At 40.7% G+C, this 14,350-nt stretch overlaps 1 protein-coding gene across 4 annotated transcripts in view; it reads right to left on the bottom strand.

The window, feature by feature from the left end:
- The window catches only part of SLC35D2 (solute carrier family 35 member D2), an 82,597-nt gene that overhangs the window by 46,720 nt on the left and 21,527 nt on the right, over positions 1 to 14,350 (bottom strand). For all 4 annotated transcript variants that reach the window (XM_049894907.1, XM_049894906.1, XM_049894909.1 and 1 more), the window contains 2 exons: positions 8,318 to 8,351; positions 2,486 to 2,572 (listed from right to left, as the gene is read on the bottom strand). In XM_049894907.1, coding sequence (XP_049750864.1) covers positions 2,486 to 2,572; positions 8,318 to 8,351 — 121 coding nt within the window. The remainder of the gene's footprint in view (positions 1 to 2,485; positions 2,573 to 8,317; positions 8,352 to 14,350) is intronic.

Consider the following 14,350-nt stretch of genomic DNA (forward strand, 5'->3'; position numbering starts at 1 on the left):
CCCAGGGGAACTCCCTTTACATTGGATCAGGGAGGTGACCTGAGTAAAGGTGGTGTTACAATCCCACTCTAATCCTCTCAACATAAAATTACAATCACAAAATGGAGGACAACTGCACAATACTTGGAACCATTGCCTAACCAAGCTGATACACACGTTTTTGGGATGACAAAATTCAATACATAACAAGAGGGTTGACACAATGGCTGCAACAATGAGATCAGCCATAACAATTGTTGTCAGGATGGCACAGGACCAGGCAGTGTGTCATTCTGTTGCACAAAGGGTCACTATGAGTCAGAACTGACTTGACAGCACCTAACAACAACAACATATATTTACATATATATTTACACGCTTTACTGGTTTTGCTTCTCTACAGAACCCAGCCTAACACAGACAGCTTGCTAATAATGCAAGTAAGGTACATGGAACCCCTGTGTGGGTGGGACCATGCAAATAAGGTGTATGGAATCCTGACAAGGGGATTGGTCAGTTTTGCCATCTGACTAGGCTTAAAAGAGATCTAATCCCACAGGAGAAGGAGGATTCCCCACTACCACCAAGAAAGAAGAGCTGGGAGCAGGGGTAATCCTTTGGACCCGGGGTCCCTGTGCTGAAAATTCCCTGGATCCAGGCGTCAGAGAACTGTAACACTAGAGATGGCGCAAGACAGTGAGAAGTGGTGGCAAGTGTGGCTGAGAACCAGCAGCAGTATAACCAGAAGACCAGCAGGAGACAGTGCATTGGGCTTCCCTGTCCCAGGAGCAAGAGAGCTGAGTGTTTTTGGGCATGAAACTTTCTGGCAGAGTGGGGTGTCTTCAGACAGTTAGTGGAGCTAGCCTTGCCAACCCACGTAGCTAGAGAGTGGAGCACCTTTGGGCTGAGACTTACTGGTGCAGTGGGGTGCCTCTGTGCACTTATAAGTGGCACTAAAGAGCTTTGTAACACTTGCCTGAGCAGGGCAGAGGCTGGGCTGGCCCAAGAGCCCCAAGGGGCTGAGAGGCCAAGGGCCAGAGAGAAAGGCCTACCTGCAGGCAAAGCTAAGAAGAGTCTGTCCCCATCAAAGAACTATATCATGAATTGTAACCTTTTACTTCCCTAATAAACTCCATAACTGTAAGTACGGTTCATGAGTCTGAGTGGCCATTGCAAGGAATTATCGAACCCAGCAGAGAAGTAGAGAGTGCCATGGGAGGAACAGCTGGGGTCAGAATTGGTAAAAAGATCGAAGGGTGCAGGTATGTCTGACCTCCACCTCATAGCAATCAGCCTTGGGCTGTTGATGCTGATGGTGATTCTCTCTCCCCTGCATGAAGTCAGACGCCTTCACCTCCACTACATCGTTTCTACAGCCAGCATCCTTAGGTTAGTAATCAAGTGCAAGCAATTTGTGCCAGCTACATCCAACAAAAGTACCTTTCCAAAACAAAGGTGTGAAAGTTGTGTATTTATGCACCAGGATCAAATTGAAAGTCTGTTCAAAGTAGTACTTTTTTTTCTTCCTGCCCCAAACTGGAAACAGCTCAAATTATTATCAACCATAGAGCAGATAAACTTTGGTATATTCATACAATGAAAAGAAAAGAATACAGCTATACACAACAATTAAAGCAAAGGTGTCACCTTGAACGCTAAGGTGCAACTGACCTACCCATTAACCCATTGCCATCGAGTCAATTCTGACTCATAGCGACCCTATAGTAACTGACCTAGGCCATGGTATTTTCAACTGCCTCATATGCATGTGAAAGCTGGACAATGAATAAGGAAGACCGAAGAAGAATTGACGCCTTTGAATTGTGGTGTTGGCGAAGAATATTGAATATACCATGGACTGCCAGGAGAATGAACAAATCTGTCTTGGAAGAAGTACAGTAGAATGTTCCTTAGAAGCAAGGATGGCAAGACTTCAAGTCACATACTTTGGACATGTTTTCAGGAGGGACCAGTTCCCTGAAGAAAGACATCATGCTTGGTAAAGTAGAGGGTCAGTGAAAAAAGGAAGACCCTCAACGAGATGGATTGACACAGTGGCTGCAACAGTAGGCTCAAACATAGCAACAATTGTGAGGATGGCACAGGATCGGGCAATGTTTCATTCTGTTGTATATAGGGCCGCTATGAGTTGGAGCTGACTTGATGGCACCTAACAACAACAACAACAACAACACACAACGACATGGATGAATCCTATCAGCATATTAAGTGAAAGAAGCAAGATACGAAAGAATAGAGTTTGATTCCTTTTGTATTCTTTATATAAAGAATAGAGTTTTATTCCTTTTATATATTCCTTTTTGCATAGCAACCCCAAGTTCTGTTGTACTCGGGGTCACCATGAGTCAGAACTGACTCAACAGCACTGAACAGCAATATCAGTGCAAGAAAGGACAGTATGTATACACTTTACCCTGAACCAATTTGTAATTCCATATTATTTTCACATCTTCCATCATAGTTATATATACTTTTCATCACATACCTTTACGGGAATTTTCTTGTCAAAATCAGGAAAGTGAATTATTTTATTTAGCTTGGACACATACAGTATCATTACGGTGGCTGCCATCTAAAGAAAGAGGGAGAGAGAAACTTCAGCAAAATATCTGGAAAGATTGCTTGAGATGAAAAGACAGTATCAGAAGTAAACGGTCATCAAAAATAAATATAACAAATCAAAAATTCATTTTCCAGCTTCCAGAAATAACTATTTCTTGGAGCATTAAAATTGTTTTCTTGCCACTGTATGAACTCCATCAGAACTTATAAATGAAAGTACGTCCTCAAATAGACTCACACAGACACATTATATCCAGGGGTTCAGGGTACAGTGACAGACAGAGAAAGCACATTGTGTCCCAGAATGACCTGAGTGACCACAGCTGATGAGGCCACCCATTGCTCCTGGGCCTCCTTCCCACATACTGAGCACATGGTCTCACTTCTCATCAGGAAACTTCCCCCCACAAAGTGGGGGTGGGGTAGAGACAACAATAAAAAATGAAACTCCAGACATAAACGTAATTTTTTAATTTCTGTTTTATAAACTACTTGTTCATTTTCTTCACCCATCTCTTTCTAAGGAAAAATAAGCCTTTTCTTACTAAGTTATCAAAGTTTATATATATATACAAAACCAAACCTATTGCCATCGAGTCGATCCCGACTCATAGCGACCCTGTAGGACAGAGCAGAACTACCCCATAGGGTTTCCAAGGAGCACCTCGTGGATTCGAACTGCCGACCTTTTGGTTAGTAGCCATAGCGCTTAACCACTACTCCTCCAGGGTTTCCATATATATATATATATATATATATATATATATATATATATATATACACACACATATATACACACACATATATTTATAAATGGCTTTAGAATTTATCCCTTAGATGTGACATCTGTTGCAAATATTTTTCTCAGTTTGAATTTCATTTTTTCTCTTTATATTTTTATATTTATTTTTATATTAATACTTTTTCTCTTTATATTGCATTTTTTTTGCTTTGAACAGATAATACATTTACATAGTTCAAAAACTGGAGCAATGTATTCACACTATGAATTAAGAAGTCTCATGCCCACACCTGTCCTTGCTTGCTCCACTTCTACCTCCTCACGTTCATTTCTTCTGCGTCCTTCCAGTAAACACAACTTTTTTTTAAAGTCCAATATTTCCATAATACAGAAGACAAATTATGAGAAGAAATTTCAAAAAGGAATTTAGTTTTCTCTTCAGTCAGTACTGCAAAAATGTCTCATTCAAATCCCATTTATCTGGAGTAAATCATATGTTAGAAACATTCTGTATTATTATAAAATAAACAAGCTTAAAATACCCTCTTCCTATGCAAACTTTTTTAATGCAAATTTTAGAACTTGCTCAATTTTCACCATATTAGGACAGAAAAATTTAAGGATTCTCTCAACATGATTATAATCATAAGCTTTGCTCCTAACGAGTTTACAAGCCCAATGCTTAAGACATTAACTCTGGCCCATCCTGAATTAAAACTGTAGTTTGTATTTATACCTTACTTTACAAATACATACTTAAAGAACTATATTCATGCTTATTTAAAATATTCTACAATTCAGACTTTTAAAATTGGGTCTAACGGCCTCTTCCCCCCACCTCAGGGAAATTATCAATCAGAAAGGCTTTACTTTAACTGAGCGCAAACCAGTGGATTGAAGTGAATTTATTTTCCTTGCCGATTACCAAGGGTACATTATCACACCCTCACCGTGATCTTTTAAAACACTTCTTCTGTATATTTTTACATTGAAACATAATAGTAATATGTAATGGTTTTGTTTTTTTTTTTTTTTGACCTTAAGGACCTTAAGGGGACCATTTCTTTGCAATGATTTTTTTCTTCCTAAAATGATGTTGCAAAAAGTTACTTAGCAGCAAAACATTTAACCAGAATAATGGTGTGTTTTTAAGTAAGTTGAAAATACTTCTTCCAGGCAACTAAGTCCTGCTCACTGTTCCCAGGTTCTGTTTTCATGACCAGTGATGAAAAGAATAAGAAGAACTAAGTCTGAACTCTGATCTTACGGCTGAGTTCAATAGGCAAAGGCCACAGAAAAGGCAGCAGTTTGTGTTAGATAAACCAAAAAAACAAACCCCTTGTCATCGAGTCGATTCTGACTCAGCGCAGTCCTACAGGACAGAGTGGAGCTGCCCCATGGGGTTTCCAAGGAGCGCCTGGTGGATACGAATTGCGGACCTTTTGGTTAGCAGACAAGCTCTTAACTATTACGCCACCAGGGTCCCTTGTATTAGATCCAGAGGGCTAAATTCAATACAATAATGGGGAGATCTTACTGTGGCTAAATAAAAATTAAAATTTAACACTCAGATTCTGTCATGGATTGAATTATGTCCCCCCAAAAATGTGTGTATTAACTTGGTTAGGCTATGATTCCAAGTATTGTGTGGTTGTCCTCCATTTTGTGATTGTAATTTTATGTTGAGAGGATTAGGGTGGGATTGTAACACCACCCTTACTCAGGTCGCCTCCCTGATCCAAGGTGAAGAGAGTTTCCCTGGGGTGGGGCCCGCACCACCTTTTACCTCTCAAGAGATAAAGAAAAGGGAAACAAGCAGAGGGTTGGGGACCTCATACCACCAAGAAAGCAGCACCAGGAGCAGAGCCTATCCTTTGGACACGGGGTCCCTGCATCTGAGAAGCTCCTTGACCCGGAGAAGATTGAGGACAAGGACCTTCCTCTAGAACTGAGAGAGAGAGTGAGAGAGAGAGAGAGAGAAAGCCTCCCCCTGGAGCCGACGCCCTGAATTTGGACTTGTAACCTACTAGACTGTGAGAAAATAAATTTCTCTTTGTTAAAGTCATCCACTTGCGGTATTTCTGTTATGGCAGCACTAGATGATTAAGACAGATTTCCTGTATAAAAACCTACAGAGTATATTAATTTTTCACATTAAATCATAATTTTTTTACCAAGATGCCTCATTTTTTTTATTATGCTTTAAGTGAAAGTTTACAATTCAAGTCAGTTTCTCATACAAAAATTTATACACACATTGTTATGTGACCCTAATCGCTCTCCCTATAATGCAACAGCACACTCCTCCTCTCCACCCTGTGTTTCCTGTGTCCCTTCAACCAGCTCCCGTCTCCCTCTGCCTTCTCATCTCGCCTCCAGACAGAAGCTGCCCACTTAGTCTCGTGTGTCTACTTGAGCTAAGAAGCACATTCCTTGCCAGTATCATTTTCTGTCTTATAGTCCAGTCTAATCTTTGTCTGAAGAGTTGGCTTGGAGAACGGTTTTAGTTTTGGGCTAACAGAGAATCCAGGGGCCATGACCTCTGAGGTCCAAGATGCCTAATTTTACTATTTGTATATAATTCCCATAATATGACATGACTGAAAGATCAATATACTTAGCAGACTTTCTTACAATGACAATGTAAAATCAGATTCTTAAACTATCACACAAATCCTCTCCAGTGACATGTTCAACCCATCGTGTAATAAGATTCCCCCTTCTTATTATCCCTGAAAACCAGCATTCTCAAACCATGCACCCTGTAGCTAAAAAAAGCATATCTATGACAGCCTTTTCCAAGTGCACAACTAAAAATGTAGTGAACTGATAAAGTGTTCTTAATTTTAAGCTTTTCCTCCCACAAAGTTAAGCAAAGATAAAACAAACTCCCTGGCATCTGTTACTGCTTATCTGCTGTAAACCAGCAACACATGACCAAATGAATACACAAGTCACAAGTTAGTATTAACGGGAAATTTCAGAAACAGTCAGATGGGCTTGGTTTGAAAGAGTATCCAAGCTCACTCTTGTGCTTGAGAGCAAAAATCACAAACTGCAGGAGGCAACTGCAAAAGTGTTTTGTTTGGCCCATAAAACGTTTTGTAAAAATGTGAATTGGTTGCCAGCATTTACGAATTGAGTGATTTGACGTAAAATTTCAGATGTCCTCCTTGTCTAGAAAAAAATGAGGAGTTCTGATAGTAAGGGTATAGTGGGTCTCCACCTCATCCTCCCATCCCTCTTCCAATCAGGCAACAATGGCTGAAACTACAACAATGGCAAGCACACCCTTTGAGTGGAGCAAGTATTCTGCCCTGTCCCACCCTGCCCCCACAATCCATTCATTTGTTACCCTCCAGGTCTTGGTGACTTTGAGGCTTGTATCCTCTTGCTTTAGAGCAATTAAATCCAATTGTTGCTGTTAGCTGCCATGCAGTTGGCCCCTGACTCATGGCAACACTATGCACCATGGGATCGGGCCATTGTGACCCATAGGGTTTTCATTGGCTGACTTTCTGAAGTAGATAGCCAGGCCTTTCTTCCTAGTCTGTCTTAGTCTGGAAGCTCCAGTGAAACCTATTCAGCATCACAGCAACACACAAGCCCCCACTGACAGACAGGCGGTGGTTTTGCATGAGGTGCATTGGCTGAGAACTGAACCCAGATGTTCCACATCAAAGGCAAGAATTCTAATACTGAGCCACCACGGCCCTCTAAATCCAATTAAAGAAGTTAAGTTTAAAATAAGCAGTTCCCTTTATTCTTATTGAATTATTTGTGCCCCTCAAAATTTTTGTTGGAATCCTAACCGTTTTTTGCTGTGGATGTTATCAGGTTTGGAAATAGGGTTCTGTGATGGTTAAGACTGTGTGTCAACTTGGCTGGGCCATGATTCTCAGTGTTTTGGCAGTTGTATAATGTTGCGATCACTTCCCTGTTGAAATCTGATATGTGATGAAATCTGCTTAGTGGTACCGGCGGGGGTGAGGCCTGTGGCAGCTCACCGCCCCCTCAGCCTTCATCTCTCCACCCTCCCCCGCCTACTTCCTTCCTGCTTGCCTTGCCAAGGTTCTTGGCTTGTTCTGGGTCCAGCGGTTGTCTCTTGTCTGACCTCCAGTTCTTGGGACTTAAGCTAGCAGCTTACCAGTCCACCTTGGGATTCGTTGATCTTCACAGCCTGTGAGCAAGAGTCCTGCTCCCTGACCTGCCGATCTTGGGTTCACCAGCCCCTGCAGCTACGTGAATCAGGAGAAACCTTGTGGTCTTGCCTGCCGACCTGGGAGTTTCCTCAACCTTCACAGCCTGTGAGTGGGAGCCCTGCTCTTCGACCTGCTGATCTTGGGTTTACCAGCTTCTGCGGTTCTGTGAATTGGGAAAGGCCTCTATCCTGATCCAAGGACTTGGGACTTTCCAACTTCTACAATTGTGTGAGCTGTCTCCTTGATATAAATCTCTCTCTATATATTTATATGCTTTACTGGTTTTGCTTCTCTAGAGAATCCAGTCTAGGACAGGTTCTCTTTATTATGTTATTGAGACCATATCAATGTGGGGTGTGTCCTAAACCTAATCACTTCTGAGTTATAAAAAAGAGCAGATTAGACACAGAAGCCAGCACATACTGGGGAAAACAAATGACATGTGAGGACTGTTAAGGGACCAAAGAACACCTATGGTCGACAAGGAAGGAATCAAAACAGCCAAGACCCTGATTGGGACTTTTAGCCTCCAGAACTGTCAGAAAATAAATTTTTGTTCTTTAAAGCCACCCACTTGTAGTATTTCTGTTACAGCAGATGAGGAAACTAAGACACAAATATAATTGTTCACAAATTGTAGGATGAAATAAAATGTGTCACTATTTTACGTTGTTCCAGAGTACCATGATCCTCAGGTCCTCTGCCATGTGGATAAATTTGTAAACCATAGTCTGAAACAAAAGCACTTAAAATTTCATCATCTACACTAACCATTAACTAACTAGGAGGTGAATTTATATTTTTCACTTACCTGTCCAAGTCCAAGAACAATTGGTGATGGGAAACTACAAAGAACATAGAAAAACAAATAATTTTAGCAACTTATAAAAATTTGAAGACAGTCTATAATACATAGGGGAATGGGTTATTGAAAGGTCTTAGACCTTTTTTCAATCTTAGGCAATGAAAATTTAACATCAAATTTCTTCATTTTTCATTTGTTCATTTCTTTATCTTGTAAAATTATCATTGCTAAACTTGGTTTCTATTTCCCAGTTAGGTAGACTGTGGGTATGCTGCCAAAAAGCCATTTCCCGCCCCTTTCTCTCTTGCTGCCTCTCTCTAGAGAGGGAGAAAACCAAATATCTTCCTTCCCAGCCTCCCTTGCAGCTATGAGGTGCTCATGTGACCCAGCTCAAACCCGTGAAACAAAAGGAAATGTCTACAGGTGGAGAGGGGGTTCAGGATAGATATACAGCTTTCAGATAAAAGGGGCAGGTGTGGAGACAAAACTTTCCTCTTTCTCGTGGCTTGAGCACAGCCGTGGTGCCTGGAGTTGCCTGCTGAAGCCATCTTGCTTCCATGAGGCAAGAAGCACAAGAAAGAGCAATAGTAAACAAAGCAAGATTTCTGTACAATGTTAGTCGGCAGCTAAAACACCTCTCTGCAAGCTTTTTGTCATAGGATAAAAAATAAACCTCATGTGTTTTAGGCACTGTTTTATGAGGCAAAGATAGCAAGCTGAAGCTCATTAGCCCCCAAAAAACCTACTGGTGCCAAACTTAAATTGGTACACATCCAACTGTTTTTAAAATAGCCCAAATAAGCAGATTTTCAGCCACCGAGAGACTACCCACTTTATATAACTCGAGAAACTGCACCCAACCTCTGCTAGCTAGATACAACCCTGTTGTTTTAAGGGCCCTAAGGAGCTGCTGTCTTGAGAATTCCCTGACCCAGAGACGCCCCACCTTGTTACAGGAGGATATCATGTAAGGTGCACTTTAGCTTCCCCTCATCCCTTCTCTTCCCTGGGGTTTTTCATACTCTTCCCCTTCTGGTGGCTCCTTACACCTGCTTGCTTCTGGAATACCTCCTGCTGTGGGGGAGCACACCCTGCGTGGGACTGTCAGTGTGTTCACCCTCAATAAGTAGTTTGGTACGCAACACTACTTCATAGTCATATCTGTTTACTTGATCAGCCCTGAATTCCCTTGAACTCACTACACATTGTGAGTCCTGATTTCTGTTGCTTGTAGCTGAGGGTGTTTTCCAAACACTCCTTTTCATTTAACTGCCACTCTAGAAAAAAAAAAATTTAATGCCATCACCTTGAAAAGGGAACTTTCAGTCAAAATGCCAATGTGCTTCAGAATGATAAAAGTGGGTATCCAATCTATTTCTTACACGACACACAAAAATTAACTCAAAATGGATTATGGACCTAAATAGAATAAATCTTTGTGACACTGGGTTAAACAAAGCCTTCTTAGATATAACACCAAAACTGCCAAAAGAATAAATAAACTGGATTTCATCAAAATTTAAAACTTTGTGCTTCAAAGCACACCATCAAGAAAGTGAAAAGACAACCCTCAACTAGGAGAAAAATTTTCAAAATCATGTATCTATCTGAAAGGGTATTGTATCCAGAATATAAAAAGAACCCTTATAACTCAGTAAAGAAAAGACAAATAACCCAACTAAAAAATGAAATAGGGAGATTGGAAGCTTGAACATGGCACTATAGACAGAAGCACCATGCCGTCCCTCTGCAGCAAAGACCGGAAAAACTAAGTGAGACAGATACAAACGTCAATCCTGGAATCTTAAGCACCAAATGAAGGAATAAAGAACTCAATCAAACACCAAACTGAATAAGGAACAGAGAACAGAGAATGAGAGCTACGGAGTGGAGGCTCCCTACCAGCTAAGGTGGTCGGATTTGCCATCTTGGACTACAGCCACCAAAGAACGCAGAAAGAGAATATGGGAAGGCAGCTTCATGGAGCTCCCAACAGGAGACAGAGCACTCGGCAATCAGGGATACATGCTTTCCAACCCACCATCCCTTCTTCCCTCTACATGGCCTTTGCCACTTTCCAACAGGCCCAGGTGCTCAGCCTGAGAGACACCAGCTCACTGCCACCAGGGCCTGCCCCACTCCCAATGCCAGCACCTTCAGTGCCATTTGTTTTTGTTTTGTTTTGGGTTTGTATTTCTGTTTGTTTGTTTGGGGCTTTTTTTGTTGCTTTTCTCTCCCTTCCTTCCTTCCTTTCCTTTCTCACACCCAGCTAGCCCTGTATGCCATCCCCTCCCCTTCTTGACTGGCTGTGATTTATTGGTTTGTTTGCTTTGTTCTTTTCTTTTTCTTCTTTTTTTCTGTTTCTTTTCTCTCCCTCTCTCTCTTCTTTCTTTCCCTTCCTTTCTCCCACCCACCCAGACCTGTGTACAGACCCGCCTCTTCGGGGGGTGGGCCACGCTGCACCGCTCATTTGGAGAATCACACTGCACACGGTCTCCCCAGTTCTGTGCTGCCATCACCAACCAGCTCCCTCAGCACTATTTTATTTATTTATTTATTGTTTGGAGTTTTTTTTCTTGTTTTTGTAATTATTTCTTCTCTCTCTCTCTCCCTTCCTTCCTTTCCTTTCTCCCACCCACCCAGCCCCATGGGCCACCCCAACTTCTTGATGGGCTGTGCTGTATTGTTCAGCTGGAGAGCCTCTGACACATGACCTCCCCGGGTCTGCACTGTCCCCACAGGTCAGCTCCCTCAGCACCATATGTTTTATTTTTCTTTCTCTTTCCCCTTCTCCTTTTCCTTCTCCCTCCCATCTAGGCCCTGCACTGCCTCCACCCATTCCTGATGGGCTGTGCCATGCCACCTGCCAAGAGAGACATCAGCTCGTCACCACCCCAGTTCTGCACCACTCTGAACAGCCGGCTCCCACACTACCATATTTTGTTATTGTTGTTTTTATTTATTTTTAATTTGTTTTATTGTTGGTTTCTTCTCTCACTTCCCCCCCTTTCCTTTCCTTTCTCCCAGCCACCTAGACCCATGCACCGCCTGCACCCCTTCTTGACAGGCCAAGCCACACTGCTCAGCTAGAGAGCCACCGCCATACAGCCTCACCAGATATGCGCCACTCCCACCTGCTGAATCCTATCACGCAACCATTTTATACTTTTTTCTTTTTACTTCATTTTTTGTTTTTTTATTTTGCATTTGTTTCTCTTCTTTCCCTTCTTTCATTCATCCACTTAGCACTGCACATCACATCCTCTCCTTTGCCTCCTGCCTATCTGCACCATGCACCAAGTGCCCCACCCCCAAGTGGTACTGATGTGGTCGACCAAATCCCGCCCAGTACTGCTTCTTAGCCCGGCCCTGTCACCCGCAGTTCATGCCACAATCCATCCTCACCCCTCCACCCCCACTAGCCCTGCCCTGCTGGACAAGGTGGCAAGAAGTATCGTGCCCACAGGCAAGCAAGCAACAAAACACACCCAGCCCGCCTGCCCATATGTAACCAAATTTTTTAAAATGCAGGACAAAACAATCAAATCTACAATCAATAAAGAAAAAAATTCCTGAATGTCCCAGACAAAGCAGACAACATCAAAACATACAATAAAAAAAAAAAAATAGGAGAGGATGGCTCCAGAAAGTGATCAAAATAAAACACCAGATGACCTCCTGCTAGAAGAAAAGGAACTGGAACTACCTTATAGGGAATTCAAAACTCTAATATTCAGGGTTCTCCAACAGATGAAGGAAAACACAGAAAAAAATAAGGAAAAAATAGACAAAATCACGGAAAATGCAGACAAGATTATGGAATAGGTAGACAAAACAATGGAATAATTCAGGAAATTAATAGAGGAACAAAATGTCAAAATAAATAAACAACTATAAATCATACAAAAACAGCAATTAGAAATCCAAAAGATAAAAACAAGATTTCAGAAATGGACAGTGCAATAGAAGATTTTAGGGGCAAATATGAAGCAATGACAGAAAGGATCACCAAAATTGAAGACAAATCCTTAGATACTACTTTGTTTGAAGAAAAATTGGAGAAAAGAATGAAAAAACCCTGAGAACAATGTGGGAGACAATCAAATGCAAAAATTTGCATGTGATCAGAGTTACAGAAAAAGGGGATGAAACAGAAAACACAAAGATGATCATTGAACGTTTGCTGACAGAAAACTTTCCTAATATCATGAAAGACAAAAATCCAATCACCCAAGAAGCTGAACGAACTCCATAAAGGATAGACACCCCCAAAGAAAAACACCAAGACATGTCATAATCACAATCACTAAAACCAAGGACAAAGAAAGAATCCTGAGAGCAGCTGGAGAAAAACGAAAAGTCACATACAAGGGAGAACAAGAAGACTAAGCTGTGATTACTCAGCAGAAACTATGCAGGCCAGAAGGCAATGGATGACATATAAAATCTTGAAAGAAAAAATCTGCCAACCAAGAATAATATATCCTGCAAAACTCTCACTCAAATATGACAACAAAATTAGGATATATTCAGATAAACAGAAATTAAGGGAATACATAAAAACCAAACCAAACTTACAAGAGTTATTAAAGGGAGTCCTTCAGTTAGAGAACCAACAACATCAGGCAACAACCTGAATCTAGCACATAAGACAGCATCAGCCAGATATCAAGCTAGATAATGAACTCTCAAGGATAAAACAAAACTAAAAAATTTACAACAGAGAACCAGAGAGGTCAATCTGTAAATGACAAAAACATCAGAACACTAAAAAGGGGAATAAACGATGTAGGTATAGAACTTTCTAATGGAGAGGAAGTCAAGGCGTTATCAAGTAATAAAAGACTGGTTTAAACTTAGGAAGATGGGGTAAATTTCAAGGTAACCACAAAGAAAGTTAACAAACCTACTCATCAAAATAAAGAAAAAACATAAAGTTTCTATAAACACAAAATCTACAAAAACGAAAGAAATTTTTAAAAATACACAAACAAAAGGGATTCAGCACAGGAGAGTAAGAACAAAGAAAACATCAGCACCACAAAAAAAGCACTACAAAATGAAAGTAATAAACTCGTACCTATCAATAACCACACTAAACATAAATGGCTTAAATGCACAAATAAAGTGACAGGACAGATTAAAAAAAAAAAAGGACACATCAACATGCTGTCTACAAGAGACATGCCTTATAAACAAAGACGTAAATTTATTAAAAATCAAAGGATGGAAAAAAATGTATCAAGCAAACAGCAACCAAAAAAGAGTAGGAGTGGCAATATGAGTCTCAGATAAAATAGACTTTAAAACCATATTCACCACAAAAGACAAGGAAGGACATTATATAATGATAAAAGAGACAATCCACCATGAGGACATAAACATAATAAATATCTACACACCCAATGACAGGGTTTCAAAACACATAAAACAAACTCTAACAGCACTGAAAAGAGAAATTGACAGTTCCACAAAAGCAGCAGGAAACTTCAACATACCACTCTTAGTAAAGGACTGAACACCTAGAGAGAAACTTAACAAAGACACAAAAGCTCTAAAAGTCACAATCAACAAACTTGACCTCATAGACATATACAGAACACTCCATCCAAGAGCAGCAAAGTACACATTCTATTCCAACACACATGGAATATTCTCCCAGAATAGACCACATCTTAGGCCACAAAGCAACCCTCAACAAAATCCAAAACACTGAGATAATACAAAGCATCTTGTTTGATCACAATACCATCAAAGTAGAAATTAATAACAGGAAGAGCAAGGGAAAAAAAATCAAATACATGGAAACTGAATAACATCTTGTTTAAAAACCACTGGGTGATAGAAGAAATCAAAGATGGAATAAAAAATTTTCTAGAATCAAACGAGAATGAAAACACATCATCCCAAAACCTCTGGAACACAGCAAAGGCAGTGCTCAGAGGTCAATTTATAGCAATAGATGCACACATCAAAAAAGTGAGAAAGGGTTTGAAATGATATTTCTCCATAGAAGATACAAATGGCTCTAAACGATGT

The sequence above is a fragment of the Elephas maximus genome, chromosome 9, assembly GCF_024166365.1.
Source record: "Elephas maximus indicus isolate mEleMax1 chromosome 9, mEleMax1 primary haplotype, whole genome shotgun sequence".
Taxonomy (NCBI): domain Eukaryota; kingdom Metazoa; phylum Chordata; class Mammalia; order Proboscidea; family Elephantidae; genus Elephas; species Elephas maximus.